Source organism: Squalius cephalus (genome assembly GCF_949319135.1).
Source record: "Squalius cephalus genome assembly, chromosome: 3".
NCBI lineage: Eukaryota > Metazoa > Chordata > Actinopteri > Cypriniformes > Leuciscidae > Squalius > Squalius cephalus.
In genome coordinates this window covers 24,071,225-24,096,387 of record NC_137124.1, presented here as the reverse complement: position 1 = coordinate 24,096,387, position 25,163 = coordinate 24,071,225, and the positions used below count along the sequence as shown (strand labels likewise).

Below are 25,163 nucleotides of genomic sequence, written 5' to 3'. Positions count from 1 at the left end.
ATATAGGCCTATATATATATATATATATATAGGCCTATATATATACAGTCTATATATATTATTATTATTATTATTATTATTATTATTAGGCTATATATATATATATTTTTTTTTTTTACACTAGACCATAAGCAAAAGTTAAATCATTCACTTACAGACTGTAGGCTACATGATGTATAAGATGAGTCATATTTACAAAAAGAATTCATCACATCTTTCTGACTTATTTCAGAAGCATCATACAGTACTACATTCTCTAATAAATGATTCAATAACAAATACATTTTTTAAAAGTTACTTGTCGCCACCTAGTGGCGAAACAATGTAATCGATAATGCGTTATTTTAAGCGGCAAGTTTCTATCTATAGCTGATTTACTCTATGATCGCTATCGTAGACATCAGTGTTTATATTTGAACTTCTATAATAATATGAACTATTGTATCACAGAAATAATGCTAGTATGAGGTTGAAAAGACTCATGTTTCATGACTATTCTCTCTGGGTTAGCGGCAACGCCAACGCAGATTTGAATGTTGCGATATGATTTTGTCAAAGGTTTAATAGACAGACGAAATGGAGGAAGATCACGTGGGTGTTTGAATCGAGATCACAGTCTTTTAAAGATGAATCGTGCAGCTCTAGTCTCTCTCAGCATATGAGTAGCGCAAGGGCTTTTCAATGCATTCAGTCTCATGTCGCTTTCACGCGTCCACTTGAAAGGGATATTACATCACTCAACACTCAAAGATAACGACACATTTCATCCTCTGTTGAAACGAAAGTGGCTAACTTCTGTCAACCTCATCTATAAGCAAGGACAAAAATAAAGCAATTCAATTTGAATTGATATCGATTCTGTAATAAAAAAATCGATAGGTGAATCGATTTTTTTCTCCCAGCCCTATTTCCTATCCTCATATGACGGCCACGATCACGGTTTCACATGCCTGGGCTTAAGCGTGTTGAGACTGGGTTCATGGGTGGTTCATATTCTCACATGAGAGCATGACCACGTCAGCATGACCAGTTGTTTGTCTCCCCTTTCTTGTAAAGGCTGGAGTCGTTCAGCGTGCCGCATGCCGTCAAGCTGCCGGCCAACAGCGCTGGTTGTCACGTCAATCCAGCGCGCGTCGTTCCTCGCTCTAGATGCGCGGTCAAGACTTATGTGCCTCAAATGAGGTGGAGTCCCCTTGCCTATTCCCCGATCTAGCTCCTCTTCTGGTGGCCAACTCTCAGCTCGTGGTCGGACCCTTCGTTTCTACGCACAGGTGTTCCCCTAGAACATGCCTCGGCCACCGGCTGACGAGGCCACGTACAACGGGCATGCAGTTTCAGGTCTGTGGACGGGGCCTCAACTGCATTGGCACAACAATTGCCTCGAGTTGCTCACAGTACGCCTTGCGCTGGGCCGCCTCAAAGGGCCGCTACATGGCAAGCACGTACTTGTCCGTAAGGACAGCACTGCGACCGTTGCGTACATCAACCGTCAAGGTGGTCTACGCTCCCGCCACATGTCGCAACTCACCCACCATCTCCTCCTGTGGAGTCAGAAGCATCTGAGGTCGCTTCGTGCCATTCACATCCCTGGCGTGTTCAATCGTGCAGCCGACGAGCTCTCATGACAGCTTGCGCTTCAGGGCGAGTGGCGTTTCCATTCCCAGGTTGTCCAGCTGATATGGGACTTCTTCGGAGCCGCTCAGATAGATCTGTTTGCCTCTCTGGACTCGACCCATTGCCAGTTGTTTTAATCCCTGACCGAGAGGACCCTCGGCATGGATGCACTGGTGCGCAGCTGGCCCCGGGGTCTACGCAAGTTTGCGTTTCCCCCAGTGAGCCTTCTCGCACAAACACTGTGCAAAGTCAGGGAGGACGAGGAGCAGGTCTTGTTAGTTGCGCCATATTGGCCCAACCAGACCTGGTTCCCAGAACTTATGCTCCTTGTGACAGCCCCTTCTTTGCCCATTCCTCTGAGGAAGGACTTGCTTTCTCAGAGACGGGGCAGTCTATGGCACCTGCGTCCAGACCTCTGGACTAGGTGGCCTACCCCAGGTGGTGGTAGACACCATCACTTCTGCTAGAGCCCCCTCAACGAGGTGCCTCTATGCACTGAAGTGGAACCTGTTTGTTGAATGGTTTTCTTCCCACCGGGAAGACCCCCAAGGATATGTGCAAGTCACAAGCAAGTCTCAAGTCTTAACCTTCAAGTCTCAAGCCTTAAAGGTCCCATGACATGCTACTTTTTGTAGGCTTTAATATAGGCCTTAGTGGTCCCTAGTACTGTATCTGAAATCTCTTTTCAAAAATTCAGCCTCGGTGCAGAATTATAGCCACTACAAGCCAGTCCCAGAATGAGCTTCCTTCAGACAGGCCGTTTCGGTGTCTGTAGCTTTAAATGCTAATGAGGAGGAGAAAGGCGGCGCAAGGTGGAGGGTGGGTGTGGCCTTGACCATCTTGCACAACGGTACCGGTCCGTGCATGTTTACGTTGGATATAGCAATGGCACGAGGACACGCAGTCGTTCAAGCATTTCAGTTTGACCCAGAATCTGATCCGGATGGAGAAGCAACAACTCAGCGGTTCCAGCAGGACGTTTCCGAATGGTTAGTTTAAAATATTATGTCTGGATACGGTACTTTATTCGGATGGTTTACAGTTATTATCATGTAGCTAACGCTAACCTACTGTTGCCTTTTCATGAGAGATCTGTAACATCTGTAATTTATCTTATTACAATTACATCATCAAGCTCTGCGATCTTGAAATGCGGATATCACGCGCGCCGTATAACCAACAGGAAAACGGTTATCCAAATAACAAAGAAGTGTACAACACTCGCGTTACAGTGTGTGTATTCACACACATAAACTTAGCTGCATAGCTAATGTGACAGCCACATTCTACGTGTAACAGTCTAGGCAACCATAAACAGTAAAGCAACACACTTTTATATCATTAGTTGACTTACTTGTCCGAGGTGTGTAGCTGAGCCAAAGAGAGTGATCCAGACTTTAGTTTCAGACGTTCAGCAAGCCCAGGGGTCTCATTTATAAAGCGTGCGTACGCACAAAACGGGTCTGGAAACGTACGTACGCCAGTTCCCACGCAAAGGTTGTGATCTATAAAAAACAAACTTGACGGGAGAATGTGCGCACCTTTAAGCAAACTTTGAGCCGTGCGTACGCACATTCTGGAGACAAAGGGAATTGGCGACACCGATGGTGAGCTGGAGTTAAGTGTATTTTTGGTCACTTTTAGACAGAAAATCTAAAGAAATGAAACATATACAGAAAGATAATACAAATATAATTTCACTCACCAAGCCTGTCACTTGAAGCAAATATCCATCCCTTCTTAAATGTCCGCGCCAGCGAGCGTGTTGAGCCGTTTAGTGAAACTGACGCAAATAACAGTTTAAATAAATAAAATAATGATTTAAACTATGTTTTACTTCTGATATAAACATTTAGATTAAATATGCCATTCAAATTAATGGAGTTAAGCATTCAAACATGAAATCATTACTGAGAAGTTACAGCATTTTTATATTCAAATTTAGTCAATAGAAATATTTGTTGTGGATGCGATGTTTTTGAACACTTTTCCTGTGGCATGCTGTGTTTTAATGTTTTAACCACAGAGATAATTTCTTATCATGATAATACAAGATTGTCTGAGAAAATAGTTTCGTGCAAATAATGCCCAAGGCCTATCTGTTTACATTAAAAATATAAATCAATTAAAAATAAAATTCGGCCAGTGGAAAAGATTGAGAAAAACTTTCTCTGAAATGTATTTTACACTATTTGATTTATGTATTCAAAAACAAGGCAAGGATAGGCAACTACATGATTTTTATTAATGTAATGTGTCTTGTACCGTTAAACGTTATCACGTGGATGAATAATCATATGCAAATGATATGCTGATGAGGATCTGCATAGTAAAACTAGGCGTTGTAAGCTCCATATATGGTTATTTCGGGGAGGAGACGCATGTATGCACAATCTTCCGCTGACTGGGATTTATAAAGTGAATTCTGCGCAGGTTCTGGCGTACGAACGGTTTTATAAATCTGAATATTTTTTTGCGTACGCCATTTTTGGCTTTCGGGCGCACGTACACTTTTAGTAAGGTTCCTACGCACAGTTTTATAAATGAGACCCCAGCTCTGTATTAACCCTTCGGTGTTCATTTGTACATCCAATTATTGAGCAATTGTTATGCTTCGCTCGCTCAAAAGCCATGATATCTCTCGTGGACTAACTAAAATCGCGCGCGCGCGTTCCTATTTCCTATCGCATTTTCTCATGGGCGGAAAATATTCTCTGGGCGGGCAAAGCAGAGACAGGGGAGGTAACATTCCTCCTTGTAACGTCACAAGGAGGAGATTCAAGATCAGCGCGATTGAGCTTCCATTTTCTCAAAGGCAGAGAAAGATAGCAAAAGCTCGATTTACACCGATTGAAATTTCTAGAAACTTGGGGACCATATACAGGCTAGGGGAACTCATATTAATGTTAAAAAACCTCAGAAAGTGAAAATTTCATGTCATGGGACCTTTAAGCAAGTCCAAGTCAATTTTGTGAAAAGTCACTGCTTTATGTCAAGCAAGTCAAGTCAAGTCGTAGCTTGGGTCACAAGTCACTGGCAAGTCATACAAACGTTTGATGATTTCACTGAATTTATATATTAAAAGAAGTTAAAACTACAGAAGTTGTGGACTATGGTTTTATTTGCAGCATTTTTTTTTAAATATGCATTTCCACATACAGCTGAGTGGTTACTACAATAAAAATCTAAAAAATAAAAGTAAATACAATTTCAAACTACATAGCCTAAAATGTAAATGTAACTGAAATTAGGCCAACATCAAAGCATGAAAAAATAAATATGCCTCAAGCATTGCAGAAGACCATTAAAAGGTATTAAACAATTCACAATTCAAGTATAATGGTTCCTATGCCACCAAATGGCATTCTTCAAACTGGCATCCCCTTTATATAAATTATATATTTTTAATTAAGTTAAATTCGCCAATAGGTGGCGCCAAATCACCGTCTTAATGTACGAGTCATAGAAGCATTCATTCAACTGATTTGTTCAAAACGGCAGATTCGTTCTGGAACTAAGCAACTAGGTCACTGAATCACAAATACGCATAACTCTTTCTGTGGCTTGTTTGGAACTATTGTCATTGGAGAAATAGAGCAAAAACTGAGAATATTTGGAATATTATGTCTAAAATGTCACATCACAATATTCACTCTTTGTTTATTGAACTGTTTTATAAAATCATTATCACATTTGCAATCGCGCCAATATTCTGGAAATATTTTTTAATATCATATGTTATAGGGTAATTATAAAAATAACTCATATAGGTCCATTTTTCCACCACATTTTGAATTTTGGGTGCATATTAATTCTGCTGGCATTTTGCCCCCAACAGATAACATCTAACCCTGCTTTAAGAGAAACATAAAACACGACAAAACATTAACAGTTTTCTATGTTGTTTTTCGTCATTGGAAAGAACGACATATTTGGCTTTAAAGCATGATTGGAAAGAAATGTGGCAAATGTTATACAAAACATATGCCATCATTAATTATCATTTGAATATTGACAACATTAAGCTACATTTGAAAACATAATTGTGTATAAAGAGGCATGCTGTTTTGACCAATATTCTCTCTAGATTTAAAGATAGTCAAATTATCTATAACAAACAGGTTAAACAAGCCTTACTTTTAGACGTGGTGAATGAAGTTCGACTGTTCGAGGTTGTGATGGTCGTCCGATATCCCTTGCCTGTTATTATGCGTACAGCAAATCTTCATGTATGAATATGGTCAATTTCTAGTGTTTATATCCAAAAAGAAACGATGCTGGGAGATGTTTTTGTATTTAGCGCGCTCACCGCGATGTATGTTTTTTCTGGGCTTGTGCAGCATCACGCAATCGCGCAGAATCTGATGACTGACGTCAATGGTTCCGTTGCTTTCATTTTGTTCATCAATTGATGTTGCGATGATTTATATAAAAATGTATATCAAGTCATTCTCGAGTCACACAGTTCAAGTCAAGTCAAGTCTCGAGTCATTGGATCTCAAGTCAAAGTCAAGTCGAGTCATTTTCTTAATTTAGTCAAGCAAGTCTCAAGTCCTTAAATTTGCGACTCGAGTCTGAATCGAGTCAAGTCATGTGACTCGAGTCCCCCATCTCTGGGTTGAAGCGAAGGCTGTCTCCCTCCACCCTCAAAGTGTATGCTGCCGCTATCGCTGCACATCACGATGCAGTTGAAGGTAAGTAGTTGGGAAAGCATGACTTGATCGTCAGGTTCCTGAGGGGAGCGAGGAGACTGAATCCGCCTCACCCCCTCTCTATACTCTCTTGGGACCTGTCTCTGGTGCTTAGCGCACTGTAGAGACCTCCCATCGAACCACTGCAGTCAGGTGAGTTAAAGATCCTGTCACTAAAGATAGTGCTCCTGACTGCTCTGGCCTCCATCAAGAGGGTAGGGGATCTGCAAGCATTTTCGTTGGCGAATCGTGCCTAGAATTTGGGGTGGCCAACTCTCACGTTGCTCCCTTCAGGGACCAGGTAGTGAACCTGCAAGCGTTGCCTTCGGAGGAGGCAGACCCAGCCCTAGCTTTTCTCTGTCCCGTCCGCTCCTTGTGGTTATACATGGACAGAACACAAAGCTTCAGAACCTCAGATCAGCTCTTCGTCTGTTACGGAGGCCAGCAGAAGGGAAAGGCTGTCTCCAAGCAGAGGTTAGCCCACTGGATAGTGGTTGCTATTGTTTTGGCATATCAGTCCCAAGACATGCCTTGCCCTTTCTAGTTGCAAACACACTTAAATAGAAGTGTTGCTTCCTCCTGGGCGCCTCGCTGACAGATATATGTAGAGCTGCGGGCTGGGCAACACCTAACACGTTCGCTAGATTCTATAGCCTGCGTGTAGAGCCGGTATCTTCCTGTATACTCGCCCCCAGTGGCCAGTAGTGCAAAGGACCCGTTCTTAGTGTCGGCTTGCAATGCCACTCCCGCCCCGCTGGGCTGGATACATGCGTCTATTTGCTCCAGTAGTGTTCCCCAGAAATGGATAACCCTGTTGAGTTCCTCCGTCACCCCTGCGGCAGTCAGATGTTGCAGAGCGTCTGACGCCAGGCCTACACTCGTATGCATTGTGGAACCTGTGCTAGGCTGGGTGTCCATATGTAGCGGTCCCTGCGGCGACCCCATATGTGTATTCCTCCACGATCAGCTCCTCTGCGGATGAGCCCATGTCTTTCCCTCGACAGAGCCTGCTCTGTCGTCTCTGCTGGTGTTCTTTCCCCCGAATAACTAGGCTGGAACCACCCCAGAGACTGCCATAATTTGTACTACCCTGCTTGGCTAGTCCATATGTGTAACCATCACAATGCCTCCCTCCGGGGTAGGATGTGGCTTCCGCAGCGTTCCCTTCCTCAAGGGCACGCTTTCCCAGCGTTATCCAATAAGTCACGCTGAGTGGGTCTTGCGGAACAGCAGTGACTGACCTTCTCTGCTTAGAGCTCCTACTTTCTTCCCAAAACTGCGGTCAGGCCAGGAAGCTCAAGCGGAGCACTGGAAGGGCCAGTAGCAGTGGTGTTTTGGTAGATATCCCCATTCATCAGAATCACTTCTGACGTACATAATAGTGAGTGGTACATAAAAGGGGAATGTCTCGGTTACGTATGTACGTATGGTAACCCTCGTTCCCTGAGGAGGGAACAGAGGCGTACGTCCCCTCGCCACAGTTGCTGAGCTTCCGCTGTACGGCCGAGTCACAAGTCCGGCTCCTCAGCGGAAAAACAAGGATGCGATGCACCTGCCGCTCATTATATGCTCGTGCCGTGATGCACTGGCTCGTTTAGTTACAGTCGAAGTGGATAGGCTCTCGAGCGAGATTCCCATTTATCAGAATCACTTCTGACGTACATTTCTGTTCCCTCCTCGGGGAACGAGGGTTGCCATACGTAACCGAGACGTTTTCAATAACAGTACAGTAATTGTGGAATTATGACCAACAATTAATATCGCCATGCTTGGACTGTGACCAATACTTTGAGGTTTAGCCGTTTAGATAAACATTAAATCAAAATAGAGGTATATGGATTTTAGTTCATATGTGTTGGTTTTGAGTATCTATACTTTGTAGTCATATGTTAACAAAATTTACTTTTAGCTAAAATATGCATTTTAAAATTTACAGACTTTATTTTTTGGACCAGAAATGTTGATAACTCATCTTCGACCATAAAAGTTTTGGTCCTGTCAGATTCTTATAATGAGAATGTCTCTTTGTTCTAAACCCCATTGCAACTGACTAAAGCCCCTTTCACACAGAGATTCCAGAAAATACACTGATGTGACGGATTTGTCCTGGGATCGCTTGATTTTGGTTCATTCACACTGCCAGTGATTTTCTGGAATCTGTGCGTGCGTTCAACTTCACACATATTCCGTAAAGATCCCGTAAAGACGCGACGTCAGGATGTCATCATTTCTTTGTTCCTTGACGAACACAAACTTTCTTCTTTGAGTGCTTCTCAATACTCAAATTTATGCTTCCTCGTTTCCTCGCTCCTACATCCTCCAATGGTGGAGCTAAGATGCGATGAAAGGAAGCGAGGAAAGGAAACAAGGATGCACAAATAAGAAAGGAGAAGCACCCTTTGTTAATGTGCAACGTGAACATTGATCTGCATTTAAAACCCCCAAAGAGTCGACATATGCGTCATCACTACGACACACCCCTTATACCTTTTGTTGGAATGGATAACAAAAAAAATTTATAAAATAAAAAAACTGGATGACTAGTAATTTCCTACTACTTAATTCTGAAAAAACAGAGATTCTAATTATTGGACAAATACCTCACGTAATAACCTAGAATACTGTCTAACACTTGATGGCTGCTCTGTCAAGTCTTCGTCGTCGGTTAGGAACCTGGGTGTGCTCTTTGATACCAATCTTTCATTTGAAAGTCATGTGTCTAGTATCTGTAAAACCGCATTTTTCCATCTTAAAAATATATCTAAATTACGTAATATGCTCTCTGTGACAAATGCGGAACAATTAGTTCATGTGTTCATGACATCAAGGCTAGATTATTGTAATGCTATTATGGGTGGTTGCCCTGCACGCTTAATAAATAAACTACAGCTGGTCCAAAATGCAGCAGCTCGAGTTCTTACCAGAACCAGGAAGTATGACCATATTAGCCTGGTTCTGTCAACACTGCATTGGCTCCCTATTAAACATTGTATAATTTTTTTAAATATTGCTGATTACTTACAAAGCACTAAATGGTTTAGCTCCGCAGCACTTGAGCGAGTTCTTAACGCATTATAGTCCTTCACGTCTATTGCGATCTCAAAATTCCGGCCAGTTGATAATACATAGAATATCAAAATCGACTGCTGGCGGTAGATCCTTTTCCTATTTAGCACCAAAACTTTGTAACAGTCTTCCTAACATTGTCCGGGAAGCAGACACACTCTGTCAGTTCAAATATAGACTAAAAACACATTATCTTTGGCCTAGTTTTCACATAACACATTATAGACTTCTATAATTCAATGTTAGGCTGCATAGTTTAGGTTAGCCGGAACCGAGAACACTTCCCATAAATCCTGATGTACTTGTTACATCATAAGAAGGATGGCATCTACGCTAATATTAGTCTCTCTGTTTATCCCGAGGTTTACCGCAGTCCACCATATCCAGATCTGATGGTGAACCTGTGCCTGGACACGACGACAACACAGTCCTGAAGTGTCAATTAGTCTCTCCCCTGTGAAGGCCTCCTTCCCTTCCCTTTACCTCTGTACGAATAAAACGTTGTCGTTTTATCTATAAAGAAGGACTACACGCCTGCGCACATATATATTCAAACGCGCATACCTATGGACTGAACACATGATGCGCATGTGTGTGATGTCGGTGTTTGCGCAGAGATTTGCGCAGAGGTTGCGTTAGTTTGCGCAGAGAAAACTGATAATCATTTGCACCTTGGAACCTATTTATGGGAGTGCGTTCTCGAGGCACTGTTTTGGGCGGCCAGAACGCGTTGAGGGTTTTCTGTTAGAACGGTGTCGTGTTAGCGGCCCCAAGTTAATAACTAATGATCTTCGAAACGGAAGTGAATCAATAAAAACTAACTTTAGCTGGACAATAACTTTGTTTTGGCTTTACAGCAGCTCTAAAATAATCTCTGAAACTGTAATTTCCTATTATCACCGCACAGCTGCTTTGAAACAATTCATATGGTTAAAAGCGCTATATAAATGAAGGTGACTTGACTTGACTTTTGTTCAGGACGCGTTCCGGGACTGATCCCAGCAATATTAGTTGGTCCCCATACCAGGATTGATCCCAGAATCAATCCCGGGACGCGTTTGCTTTCACACAGAAGGCACTCTAGCAATTCTATGGCAATGTTCTGGGATCAATGTGTGAAAGGGGCTTAACAAGTAGCAAATAATAATTCAAAGACTATGAGCTATTGTCTTTAGATATGAGATTTTTTTCCCAAACAATCTTTTCAATAAAGTAAATGTCAACACAGGGTAGAAAGCTGTTCCTTTCAACAGATTTCATGCGCTCTTTATGCATATATATGTATATATTTATACATTTACATTATGAGTATGGAGATCAGCATTCCATGAAGTGTATGGCTTTTATTTGCTAGTTCAGAAGAATGCCACTAAACATTAGACTACTTTTATTACATTTATTGTGAGTTAGATTGTTTACTCATGTATTTAATGTAATCAATGTATTTATTATGTGTAAATGTCATACTACTGTTTTTGTCATACCTGTTGTAAAAATGTAATATGTAACCTCTTGTTTAATGGTGGATGAGTAATGGTATACACTCTTAGGCATTAATGTGGCTTTTTTATTCCAGGTATTATATCATCTTCATAAAAAAATGAAAAATATGTCCAAGAAGTCTGAACGGTCAAAGCGAAAGGTAAGAGATTTGTTTTGTGGATGTGTGTTCTTTTCCTGGATATGTGTTCTTTTCCTGGTGTGACAACATTTATTAATATTATGGTCTGTGAAACTGGGTTTTGTACGATTTTTACCAGATTTGATGGCAAGCTGGCATGATATTACCACAGTAATTGTGAAAATTCATGCATTCGTATGAAAGCTAGTGGAGCATGACAGACCTCATAAACCTTCATGGATGATATAGTACATTTTTAAATAAATGACAACACATATAATATATCATTTTAAAGGGGACATATTATGCAGAATTCACTTTTACATGGTGTTTGAACATACATGTGTCGGCAGTGTGTGTACACAACAACCCTATAATGGTAAAAATCCTCTCACTCCTTTATCCCCATTAATCATAAGTAGTGTCTCAGAATAAGCCATTTGCAGTTTCTATGTAATGTGACGTCACATTGCACAGGCCCTGTCCACGACTGCTGACGGACTCTGCCCTATAAGCATAGACCCTGCTCTGAGTGAGCTGTACACAGTCCGCCATGTTTATCTTCCCAGAGCATTTAACAGCAGCATTCAAGCAATAAATGCACTCTTATTAAAGCTGCAAACGTTATTCAGTCAAGAGCAGTGAGTGATTTTCTGTTTTTCTTTTGTTGTTTGATTAATTTTAACAGCATATATAGCAGTAGGTACAGTATATTACGCTGCTTTCACTTTAATACACATCTACTGTAATATATACACATGCGATTTCTTTACTTAATGTTTACGTTCACATAACCGGCTGTGTTTATGTGAACTTTGTGCATTTTTGACATAACATTGTGTGTATTTGACAGTTTAACTGCAATAAGACGTGAAAGAGAACTTAGTTTATTACTCAAAGGACGCGCCGTCTGACGTCCAGGTCAATGTGCGCATGCTTCGGATATGTGTGCTCAGAAAACCATATATCAGAAGTTTAAACTGTCAGAGCTGAAAAGGCTTCGCCCTATTCTGGAAAGCGGGTGGTGACCAGCAGCTCATTTGCATTTAAAAATACATGCTTGAAAACAGCAAGTTTTTCCTTTCATTAAAAAATTAACTTCACATACACATTCTGGACACCTGAGACTTATATTACATCTTATAAAAAGGGGCATAATAGGTCCCCGTTATTCACATTAAATTCTGGCAATCTGACACTCTTAAATCAGTAATTAATTGCAGTGTAATTTAAGCAGATTGATTTAGTTGAATTTGGAAACTTAGCCGCAAATGTATGGATTGTATTGCATTGATGACAAAATACAACACCATGTAGCATCTGCAAACAAATAATGCTGGCACTTTTCATTGAACTAGAGCTCTAGCAGAGAGTAACCACATGTCTACTCTACAGTTATTCCGAGGAATTACACGTTCTGCTATGTTTGACAACCAGTGAGTGTTGAACAACTTTACGAACACTAACTCACTTGTGACAATTCAGACAATTTCCAGTTGTCAATACAATATTTTGAACAATTTCTTGTTGCCAGTATACTATTTTTGTGCTGCCTCCAGTTGCTAATACATACAATACTGTGACGCCGTCCCGTCTAGAATCTGCTATCAATACCCCAATTCACAGGTGCACGCCAGGGTCTGTATTCACAAATAATTGTATCTTACCACTAGGAGTCTTCCTAAGAGTCCCTAGCCAGGGGCCATGTTCACAAACAATCTTAAGGCTAAATGTTGCTCCTAATGTGGAAATGTAGGGGCAACTCTTAAAAATGAGGGCTCTGTCTCTCTTAATTTTAGTACACTCTCAGAAAAAAAGGTATGAAAGCTGTCACTGGGGCTGTAGCTTTTTAAAATGTACATTTTTGTACCTAAAGGGTGCGTATTGGTACCTTAATGGTACATATTAGTACCTAAAAGGGACAAATTAGTAAAAAGGAACAAAAGTGTACCTTTTGAAAAGGTACAGCCCCAGTGACAGCTTTTGTACCTTTTTTTCTGAGAGTGAATGTATAATCTAAAAGTAAGTCACAAAGCATTTTTAACGCTAAAAATATCTCCTAAAACATTGGACAGCAAAGTCCTCCTGCGGACTTCTAAATCCCTAAGAGAAACGATCCGAAGCATGGCTGCTGTTGTCAATCTGAGTTGCAACTCAGTAAATATACTGAAATATTACAATTACATTGAACTTTTACAAATGTATCATTTTAAAAGGTGTTTTCTTAGATTTAAACAGTCAGGTTTATCTTTTTTGTCTTATCTTTGGTGGTTCTGTATTATCCATCGCTATATCTGTACAGTATTTTGTGGTTTAAATATATTCACTAATTAGTTAAATTGATTATGGAGAAACTGAAGAGAATAGAAACTGATTAGAATTATCTGTTGGTGTAATTATTCATAATACAAAATTTATTTTATAGGCTACACAATACTTGGTAAAAAAAACACACACACACACACACACACACACACACACACACACACACACACACACACACGTATACATTTCTATCATTATATATTTTTCCTTCCCACAGGCTGCCTGCTATGCTTCTCTACAAACTACTGTGTGTAAATTAAAAGAGCGCACTCATAAAAAGTGACTGGTTTTAAGCCAAAACTCTTAGGAGCTCTTAGGAGAACTCCTAGTGGTAAGATAAACCTTTTTTTTTTTTTGGGTGCATACGGCCCCATGAGTTATATAAATTGTCTCTGGTATTATCAAGTAATAAGTATTGTGCAGCCTATAACATACATTATGTATAACATAATCAAATATTATACCTACGGCTAATTCTATTCAGCTTCTATTCTATTCAGATTCCCCTAATCAATTAAACAAATTAGTGGATATATTTAAATCACATTTAAAATACTGTATACATAGAGATGGATAATACAGAACCACCAAAGATAAGACAGAAAGGTAAATAACCTTTCACCTGCACATCTCAGCTTGTTTTTCAAAATATACCACTTGTTTGATATTTTGTTAAATAATGCAGTGACATTCATGTATTTTTTAGCTGTGATTATATAATTATATCTATAAAACTGTATAATGTGGCTGTATAACCCTGGATAACCTGTATAACCCTTCAAGAACATTAATAGTGCACAGCCTGAGCATTTCAGACATATTGACTTTCAAATCCGATATTTTAAATGCACTGCTTGATTAAAACTGACAAATTCATGCATGTCATGCAACCATTGCATCTGTGGTTTTAGCTCCTTACTTAAGATAATGGTCCATAATAGCCAATACGCTCCAGAGTGGTCTCTTGTATCCAGTGGCGACCAAGCAGGGTGTTATGGGGTGGCTGGGGTCAGAAGGGAATTCTAATAACGCTTTTAATCATTGATGAAAGTAAGATTATCCTAACCTATGTTGGGATCTCATACAAAATGCACTAGACCTCAATACAGTTATTTTTATGCTGAGGTGAATTCGACCTTTTAATGTGAGAAAGATTGGTGTTAGAGCACAACTACAAATCTGAGATCTGTATCTATAGCAACAAATCTAACCTTAGATCCTTTTATAGTAGATGATGTAGTCATCTATTCATGGGTATTATGGGGAAAATGTTGTTTCAGAACATGGATTTGTGGGCTTTCAGTCTGCAATGTACTGAAATGACTACAACAGGCAGCAAGAGAGTCCAAGAACTTGAAGAGAACAACTTTCACTGGTATTTATAAATTGTATTTATGTATTTACTTTTTTTGTGGGTATAGGTCTAAAACAATTTGAGAGAATCATGTGAAGTTCTAGCTAAAATATAACATAATATTCAAACTAAATGCTGAAATTGACTTTATTACAATAAACTGCACCCTTCACACACACACACATAAAAAGATGTTGCTGCTTGTTGATTTTGCTCTGACCAATTAATTATTATTATAAGTTATTTTCGGTTTTTGAGAAAAGTGGGGATACTTGTTAGTGTTTAATGTGCAGTTATGCTGGGGTTCTTGAAGGGACGGACCCAATGACGGCATCCCAGCAGAGCTCCTTAAACAGGGTGGCTACCTGTGTACCAGGATGATTCATCAATATATCCTGCAGGTCTGGGAACAGGAGTGTGTCCCTCAACAATGGAGGGATGCAAACATTGTCAATTTTATTTAAAAACAAGGTTGACAAATCTATTTGTAGCAACAGTCAAGGTATATCGCTGCTAGCTGTCGCAGGTAAGGTCCTGGCAAAAATCATGCTATGTAGGCTGGTGGAAAACCTAACCGAACATTTGTTGCCAGAGTCACAGTGTGGTTTCAGAAAGAATTGGAGTACTGTGGACATGATTTTCACAGTGAGACAGCTTCAAGAAAAAGGACCTCTTCATGCCATTTGTCGATCTCTCCAAAGCATTCGACACTGTGAACCGAGAGCTGCTCTGGGACATCTTGACAAAATTTGGTTCTGCGTGATAAACTTAAATGCTTGTAATGGGATCACTGTTGACTTCAGGTTGGATGGAAACCTCTTTAATATGTGAAGGCTCCAGGTCGCCACCAAGATCTCAGCTATGCGGGCCCTTGAGCTGCAGTATGCTGACAACTGCGTGCTCTTGGCACATACCCCAGAACACCTGCAAATTATCCTTGCTGCTGCTGTGAAGACCTATAGCAGATTGGGCTTGTTAGTTAATAATACCAACAAAACTGAAGTGATATGCCAATGGAGGCTCCACCTACTATGTCTGTTTTTACCATAAAACAACAACCACTTACAATAGTGCCATCCTTTAAGTATCTTGGCAGCATTGTATCAGAGGACTGCAATCTCGATTACAAAATAAAAAATCGGATAAGGCAAGCCTTTGGCAAACTTTGATGCAAGGTCTTTCAAAATAAGCACCTTGAATTGTGCACTAAAGTTACCATCTATAAAGCTGTCTGCATCACCACTCTTCTTTACAGCTGTCAAGCCTGGGTCATATGCAGCCATCACCTAAGGTTGCTGGAGTGTTTACATTTAAGGTAATTGCAGCGAATCTTGGGGATCACATGCTATGACCATGTACCACATTCTGAAGTGCTTGCTAGAACAAACTGCAAGAGTATGGAGGCAACAGTCACTGAACATCAACTACGCTGGCTTGGGCATGTTATTAGGCTGCCTCAAGATCGTCTTCCACGACAGATCCTTTATGGTCAGCTCCATCAGGGCCGCCGTTCTGCAGGGGGTCAGAAAAAGCGGTACAAAGAAGACCAACTAAAAACATCACTAGGAAAGTGTCAAATTAATCCATCATGCCTGGAAGAATTAGCAGCAAACCGAACCACCTGTAAGCAGCTCTGCCACACAGGAATAGTGCAGCTGGAATCTGAGAGAAATACAGGTCCTTCTCAAAATTTGCATATTGTGATAAAGTTCATTATTTTCTGTAATGTACTGATAAACATTAGACTTTCATATATTTTAGATTCATTACACACAACTGAAGTAGTTCAAGCCTTTTATTGTTTTAATATTGATGATTTTGGCAAAAAAGTAAAGAAAAACCAAAAATCCAAAAAATTAGCATATTTCATCCGACCAATAAAAGAAAAGGGTTTTTAATACAAAAAAAGTCAACCTTCAAATAATATGTTCAGTTATGCACTCAATGCTTGGTCGGGAATCCTTTTGCAGAAATGACTGCTTCAATGCGGCGTGGCATGGAGGCAATCAGCCTGTGGCACTGCTGAGGTGTTATGGAGGCCCAGGATGCTTCGATAGCGGCCTTAAGCTCATCCAGAGTGTTGGGTCTTGCGTCTCTCAACTTTCTTGAGATAAATAAATAGTCAACTTTTTTCAACCATCACTGACTGTGGGTACTTGACACTGGACTTCAGGCATTTGGGCATTTCCTTCTCCCCAGTCTTCCTCCAGACTCTGGCACCTTGATTTCCGAATGACATGCAAAATTTGCTTTCATACGAAAAAAGTACTTTGGACCATCGAGCAACAGTCCAGTGCTGCTTCTCTGTAGCCCAGGTCAGGCGCTTCTGCCGCTGTTTCTGGTTCAAAAGTGGCTTGACCTGGGGAATGCGGCACCTGTAGCCCATTTCCTGCACACGCCTGTGCACGGTGGCTCTGGATGTTTCTACTCCAGACTCAGTCCACTGCTTCCGCAGGTCCCCCAAGGTCTGGAATCGGTCCTTCTCCACAATCTTCCTCAGGGTCCGGTCACCTCTTCTCGTTGTGCAGCGTTTTTTGCCACACTTTTTCCTTCCCACAGACTTCCCACTGAGGTGCCTTGATACAGCACTCTGGGAACAGCCTATTCGTTCAGAAATTTCTTTCTTACCCTCTTGCTTGAGGGTGTCAATGATGGCCTTCTGGACAGCAGTCAGGTCGGCAGTCTTACCCATGATTGCGGTTTTGAGTAATGAACCAGGCTGGGAGTTTTTAAAAGCCTCAGGAATCTTTTGCAGGTGTTTAGAGTTAATTAGTTGATTCAGATGATTAGGTTAATAGCTCGTTTAGAGAACCTTTTCATGATATGCTAATTTTTGGAGATAGGAATTTTGGGTTTTCATGAGCTGTATGCCAAAATCATCAGTATTAAAACAATAAAAGACCTGAAATATTTCAGTTGGTGTGCAATGAATCTAAAATATTTGAAAGTTTAATTTTTATCATTACATTATGGAAAATAATGAACTTTATCACAATATGCTAATTTTTTGAGAAGGACCTGTATAAGGAAACAACAAAAAAGACTACGGAGACATACAACCATGCCTGCCCCTACAAACTCAGACTTTACATGCCTAATATGTAATAAAATTTGTGTCATGAAAGAGCACAGTCATGAAAGAGTACACAGCAAATGAGGTGGAATGTCATTATCGGATACGATGGACTACCAAAGAGAAGACTGTGATCTATTTAATTCAACATCACAAGGACAAACACCAAGTGTAGTATGCCAAAGGAGAATATATTAGCTTTCTTAGCAGATGCTTTCTTACCAAACCAATCCATATGAATGTGAACATATCACAATGAGTAGAAGTGTAAGTTTGAGTAAATATGTCTTGACACAAGAAGTTTATAACCAAAACAGCTTTAGTGACTCAATAAAAGGTCTGCTGTTTCAATTTCCCGTCCTACTTTAGTGGACAGAGATTAGCACTGAGAAAACTACCCATAATCCCATTATCCAGGGTTATTTGAGTACTTTGTTGTTATTGCTATCTGTAGCCCTAATTGGGGGTCAGTGCTGTCACAGAGCCCGAAACAGCAGGATTAGACAGCCAGATGCTATCATTTTTCCATTAGCCTATTATCTCTATTGGTGGTTACCATGCCTTTTTGTATATTTTTTTTCTTCTGCTTCTCGGTGAATGTGATTTCACTAAGTACAACATGTTCCTGGATCAACATCTTTGTTAATCCTGGAACAACATTCCAATCAACCAATCATATTTGAGGGACATATTATTATTTTATTTTATTTTATTTATTTTTTTAAGTTTAGGCTTACAACCAGGTAAGCTTCTACATCAGTGTTATTCGCCTATCCTTTCCTTCTGATTTTGGGGATAAGATATGGGTAGGGTTTGGTTTAGTGGCAGGTATGGGGTTAGGGCAAAATTTTCGGACAGGAATGTTGTTCCAGGATCAACAAAATAGAGAGGTGCAGGGAGGACGTCAGAACAAGGAAGACTAATTCACCATTGGTTCCTTCCAGATTTTCCTACGGGTTTTTATAATGGGGTTTTTCAATTTAGGAGTAAAATAAAGCCTGTTCTCACGTTGTAGAACTTACGTTGTTTAAAAAAAAAAATTCTACAATGTAAACTACACACACCCATACTGAAAATGCAAATTTTGAAGCTGTTATGATTATATTTGAAACGCATGTTTCTAATAAGTAACTAGTGAGGACAGTTTGGGGTGTGAGTGTGTGCAGTTTACATTGTAGAAAAAAAACATCAAAGTATTGTCAAGTTATGTTTACCACACACATCTTATTTTACTCATAAATTTGAAAAAAAAGAAAAGAAAAAAACATTATAAAAACCCCGTTTTCTTGAAGGAACCAGTCCCTGAGCATCCACAGAAATGGCCAAGCACCCACGAAAAAAAAACACAGATATTCTTAATTTATTTTAACCAATCAAAAAATCGATTGAGATTTGGGAACCTCTCTGATTGGTGGATCTCACATCGGGTCCCGGCGTGTTATAATACACACAATTTTAAAAGTGAGAAGTGTGTGCACCCATCTGCAAAAACATAAATCGGCACATAGGGTCACAGACTTCATTCCCAATTGAACATTTGTTCCCATGTAATTTAATTAATTCCCAATGTCACAGTTCATTTCAGCATACATAAGAATAATATCCAATCAATATTTGTATCTTTACTTACTGAAAACCAAGCTGTTAAATGAAATATCTATTTCTTTCCCATGGGATGCCTTGTCTAAGTTAGCTTGTGTAATTGGAGCTTAGAGAAAAGTAATTTATCATATTTCTACATTCCTCATAGATGACTCTAAAAGACAATGGGTTGACACTGGGTTGAACCTGTTGGGTAATTTTTTAGGGGTTATTTTTTCCATGGTTGAGTTTTTGTGTTACCCTGCTGTTAGGTTATATGCTGAGTCAATCTCACTGACTGTTGAAACAATGCATGCCTTTCCTACCCTCCAATGCAACAAAAACCCAGTGTTATGGAAACAACCCAGCTGTTAAGTTACACAAGTCAGTCACCTTTATTTATATAGCGCTTTATACAATACAGATTGTTTCAAAGCAGCTTTACAGTGATAACAGGAAAAATTATGCATTTCGGCTGTTGTTCAGCTGAAGTCAGTTCAGTATTGATTCAGTTCCGTTTTTTTCCGTATTTAATCTATAAAGCATTTCTGTGAAAAAATTTGATCGTCCAGCTCAGTTCAGTATTCATACAGTGGCGTTACAGTCAGATCAAAAATATTGTTGAATATTAATATTTGAACAGAGTGCGGGCTTTTCCGGAGAGATCAGTTTTCAGCGACTGTGAATTGGTGCATTTCTTCACTGAAATAAAGGTTTGTATACATTTTCTTTAATCTATAATTTCTTTACTGTGCTATTAATCATTTTATTTTACACAAACATACAGAGGTGTCAGTCAGCTATCACATCAGTCAGCATGAGTCTTTTCGCATGATGGAAAATCCTTTTTCTTTTCATAAATAAACAGATTTAATTTTTTTTATAATACTGAATCTAATTACTTTGGATATTAAAATATGTTCTCAGAACTCTACTGTTTGTTTATTTACAGGTTATAAGGAGTCTGTCACAACATCTTTCAGCTATCAGAAATATAGAGCAAGCACTCTGTGTCATGGCAACAAGAGAGAGAAGGCAAATGCAAGTAAAATGGTAAGTTTATTGAGAATAAACAGAGTAGGTCAGGTCCACACAATGCGACACACTGGGGCAGGAGAGTGACGCAGGGACATCGATGAGCAACCGGGCTGGTGGTGGTTGGTGAATGAAGCTGAAGTCCGAATCCAGAGTAGTGACGAAGAACACCGATGACGAAGACACGTTGAACAGTCCAATGGGTAACAAAGACGACAGGAGACAGCCAAATCGGGACAGGAATTAACACCGGGAACACCACAACACTCTGACAACAGAGAACACCAGTCACAGAGAATATATACATGAGTAAATGATCATCAGCTGGTGCTGATGATCAGTGGACACACCCACACTAATGATACACACAACACAACGATCAAACAAGACAAGGAAAAGCCAGTGAATTCATGAACCGTGACAGTCTGAGGTTTGCAGTTTCCCCGTCAAACGGCAGCGCATCACCAGCTCAGATTTCAGCAACACACCGACAGAAGAATACTTATAAATGTTAGATGTTTGTCTAAAATTTTTGTTAAACAAGTTTAAATCTAGGTAATATTGTATAAATGAATAAAAACTTATAACTGTATACTGTAAACACAGTGGTTGTGTAGCGTATTTTACACGTTTTGTACAAGATTTAAGTTAATCTGGAAACATGAAACCATGTATGAGGTAAAAAAAATAATAGTTAAAGGTAGGGTAGGCAATTCCTCTGAAGTGAGGGTGGGATCTCATGCTTTCAAAGCTAGCTTGCTATTGTTAGCCTCTCCAAAATTGCCTATCCAACCTTTAAATGAACAAACCAACATGCTAGGTTTAAATAACTCACGGTTGGGTTCATACATATTTGTCCCAGCGATGGATTGCAAAACAACCCAAATTGAGTTATTTTCAAGCAAGAGATTTTCCACTGATTTAGTATCACCTAATTTACATAATAATTTGAAAAAAAGTTTGGTACACAACCATGTCTATGTGATTGTAAATGGTCACCATGGGCAATGATCTGTGTTTTGCAAATGTAGGTGCTTTTGCATAAAAAAACACAATAAAAAGAACCAAAAAGAACATTTGTTGGATTGTGGACAATTATTGCTTGTAGTTTCTCCTGGGTTAATTGGTGGTGAGAAGCAGTAGCGGCTCCTGACCTTAAATATAGGTTGGGCAGATTGGGTCTTAGCGCTAGTTTATGATAAACATTTTGTAAGCTTTATATTCTAATCGCTGAACTCATGCAGACACACTTTTGGCAGAGGTCTAACGTCCTTGCGTTTTTCAGCCTGAGGGTGGCGCTCTAATGTTAATTGACAGGCACTCATAGAATGCTATCTTAGTACTGCCTAAAGCCGGGCTCAGACTACAGGAGTTTTAAGCTAATTCATGCCCAATTTACCCCTCCCTGCCACGACACAGTATCTATTTAGCACATTTAAATTTCACATTAGCACGTTTAAACTTTCATTAATTTGATATGAAGAACAGACATGCCAGACTAGTTACTGACCAAATGCAGATTACAGGGCCTGTTTACACCTGGTATTAAAAAGTGTTTTGGTCGATCAGATCACAAATAGACGATGCTAACGGGTTCTAAAACATTTTGAGCTTGTCCAATTTCGACCTCTGTCAGAGGTAGTCAGAAACGCATTCATTCGGCTCATGTGGTCGAAAGCACTCGAACAGCCACAAAAGACATTACGAGAAGCGCGCTTGCCAGATGAAATTTAAACTTTGTCAGCTGAAGGTTATATTTGGTTTGAAGATGAAAAACGTACCAAGCACAATGTTCTCTCACCATTCCTGATTTCTAACGCACACTCACAGCGTTCAGCATGGCCTTGCGGCTGTCAGAGCAGAAACAAAAGTTGCTGCTCTACATGCGTTTTCTCGTAGCCTCTGGTCGTAATTGCAAATGTAAATTGCTCGAGCTTAATTTGCCCATTAGATTGAAAGATCTGAAAAAGTTCAGAATGCTGAACACATTTACAATTTATTATTGTACATATAGCAATATCCCAGCAGCCATATCACCCTGTAGCCCAAGACTGGTTGCCCACTGAAGCTAAGCAGGGCTGAGCCTGGTTAGTACTTGGATGGGAGACCTCCTGAGAAAAACCAGGTTGCTGCTGGAAGAGGTGTTAGTGAGGCCAGTAGGGGGTGCTCTGTGGTCTGTGTGGGTCCTAACGCCCCAGTGTAGTGACGGGGACACTATACTGTCAAAGAGCACCATCCTTCGGATGAGACGTTAAACCAAGGTCCTGACTCTCTGTGGTCATTAAAAATCCCAGGATGTCCTTTAATAAAGAGTAGGGGTGTAACCTAGCCAAATTTGCCCATTGACCCCTGTCCATCATGGCCTCCTAATCATCCCCATATACTGATTGGCTTCATCACCTTCTCCTCTCCACCGATAAGTTGGTGTGTGGTGGGCGTTCTGGCGCAATATGGCTGCTGTCGCATCATCCAAGTGGATGCTGCACATTGGTGGTGGTTGAGGAGATTCCCCCCTTACATATGTGAAGCGCTTTGAGGACCCAGAAAAGAGCTATATAAATGTAACAAATTATTATTATTATTATTGATTCAGTTTTAATGAATATTTTGGTTGGGCTCTGCCCCACCTGCCCTTACAGATGAGCCGTGGCTGGTGAGAAGCTCATTAGTCACTTCTGAGCCGAGAGCCCACCACACCCACTTGTCATTGTCAAACCCCTAACTATGTTGTGTCTAAAAAAAAAAAAAGGCAGCTGGCTAATTCTAATTATTCCTGGCTTACTCTCTACCAGAGCGGGAGTATAAGAGCTCTTCACACTCACCTTGGGGCTCGTCATATCTGACAGCAAAAACACACCAAGGATTTCCTTTCTCATTCCCAATTTCAGAGAACTACCAAACATCTGGGGCTGTACCCACATATTATAAGGGAAATCTTCTCAAAGGAGAGTGTTTTGAAAGTGGAAAGTTTCATCTTAGATGTGAGGATTCACATTCTGTACAATCTACACTTGACTAACATCATATTATTGAAGGTGTAAGGGCCCAGTTTTTGTAGTGTACGTCTTAAGCACAGCGCTATGCGATACAACATTAGGTTTGGACATATTTTGGGTTGGTTAAATTGTGCTTATAAATCGTTATAAACTCTGTCCTTCTTCACCGACAAAAAAAAAAAGTTTTTACATTAAGGTTTCTTTTTCTTTCATGCTGAAAACAGCAAAGAATTACAAAAGGGAAAATGGTCAGCCAGCTTAGATCTCTCGCTAATTAATTTCACAAATCAAGAGTATCTATTAAGTCTGTTAACTTATATTTTAATATACAATTTATACAATATACAATCTGACACGGTGCGTTTACACCTGTCCACATCAAGTGGCTTCTGTATCTCGATAACAGATCGGATCTCGCATTCCAAAAAAAAAAAAAAAAAAAAAAAAAAGGATGGCTCTGGTGCAAAGTCGACCTGAAGTGGTGGGTTTTCTTTTAAGAACAGTTTTCAGTCGGGGGACATTTTACAAATCTCGCAAAATTAGGAGGATGAAGAGGTTGCAACGGTACAGAGAAATGTATGGGTCCGAGAACGTTGCCAGCTGTGGTGGAAAAAAATGTGCGTTCTTTACAGAAAATTAATGGTTCTGCAACTTTCGGGTGCGAACTGCGAAGACAAACATTTCAGTATATTTGCGATGTAGCCTACATGTACTTCGCACTGTATCTTTGCGAAGTATCGCAAAACCACACAGCTCTCAGTTCCGGAGAGAGGAGGGGGAATAATGACAGTGGGCGGGGTTTTGTGTGACGTCCACCTGTGAATGCAGACACGATGGCTGGATTGCGTTTACATTACACTGAGATACGATCACAATGCGTCCTTGACTACCACCGAACCTGGACACGCTGATCGGATAACATTCCGATCAGAAGCGCGTTTACACTTGTCTTTTCAATGTGTTTGTGGACAACATCCAGATACAGGTCGCATGTTTCCAGCGTTCTCCCTGTCTCCAGCAATCCTGCATCTCATCTCTCCACGTCTCCATCGATCCACCACCATCCCTGTAAGAAGACACATTCCTTTCACTGCAAGCATACCACTCTCCAATCCAGCATTGCACTTCCCACTCACCTGCTTCCCGTTCACTAGCCCTGTTGTTGTCAATAAACTACCTGTTTGCTTCATCCCTGTTTTGTGAGTCTGATTCCGTAACAGAAGACCAGACCTATTACAGACAGACAACAATATGAGTATCCTCCTCAGTCCCCTAGACCCGGCTGATCTGCTTCTTGCCATCTCCCAGGACCACCACCCGATTGAGACTTAAGTAGAGGAATTCCTCCTCCTCATTCACCAGGTGTCCTGGAAAGAGGCAACCCTCAAATCCCTCTTTTGGATGGGTCTGGACAATACTTCGACAACATCCTGTGGGTGAGTGGATCGTCCTACACCATAGGAGAAGCCGAATCGGAGTCCCTTTCTGTCATGGCCGCCACCCTTCCAGAGTCTCGTTCCACCGAGACCACCCTTCCAGGGTCTCGTCCTGCCGAGACCACCCTTCCAGAGTCTCGTCCCGCCGAGACCACCCTTCCAGAGTTTCGTTCTGCCGAGATCACCCTTCCAGGGTCTCGTCCCTAGATGGCTGCCACCATTCTGGAGCCTCCTCTCAAGATGGCCACCACCATTCCAGAGCCTTATCCCAAGATGTCCGCCGCCATTCCCGGAGCCTCCTCTCAAGATGGCCGCCACCAATCCAGAGCCTTGTCTCAAGATGACCGGTGCCATTCCAGAGCCTCGTCTCA

At 40.6% G+C, this 25,163-nt stretch overlaps 1 protein-coding gene across 1 annotated transcript in view; it reads left to right on the top strand.

Annotated features, from left to right (window-relative positions):
- galr1b (galanin receptor 1b) overlaps positions 1–25,163 on the top strand; it is a 57,342-nt gene that overhangs the window by 3,235 nt on the left and 28,944 nt on the right. The window contains exon 2 of the mRNA XM_079867330.1: positions 10,948–11,013. Within this exon, the coding sequence (XP_079723456.1) occupies positions 10,948–11,013 (66 nt within the window). The remainder of the gene's footprint in view (positions 1–10,947; positions 11,014–25,163) is intronic.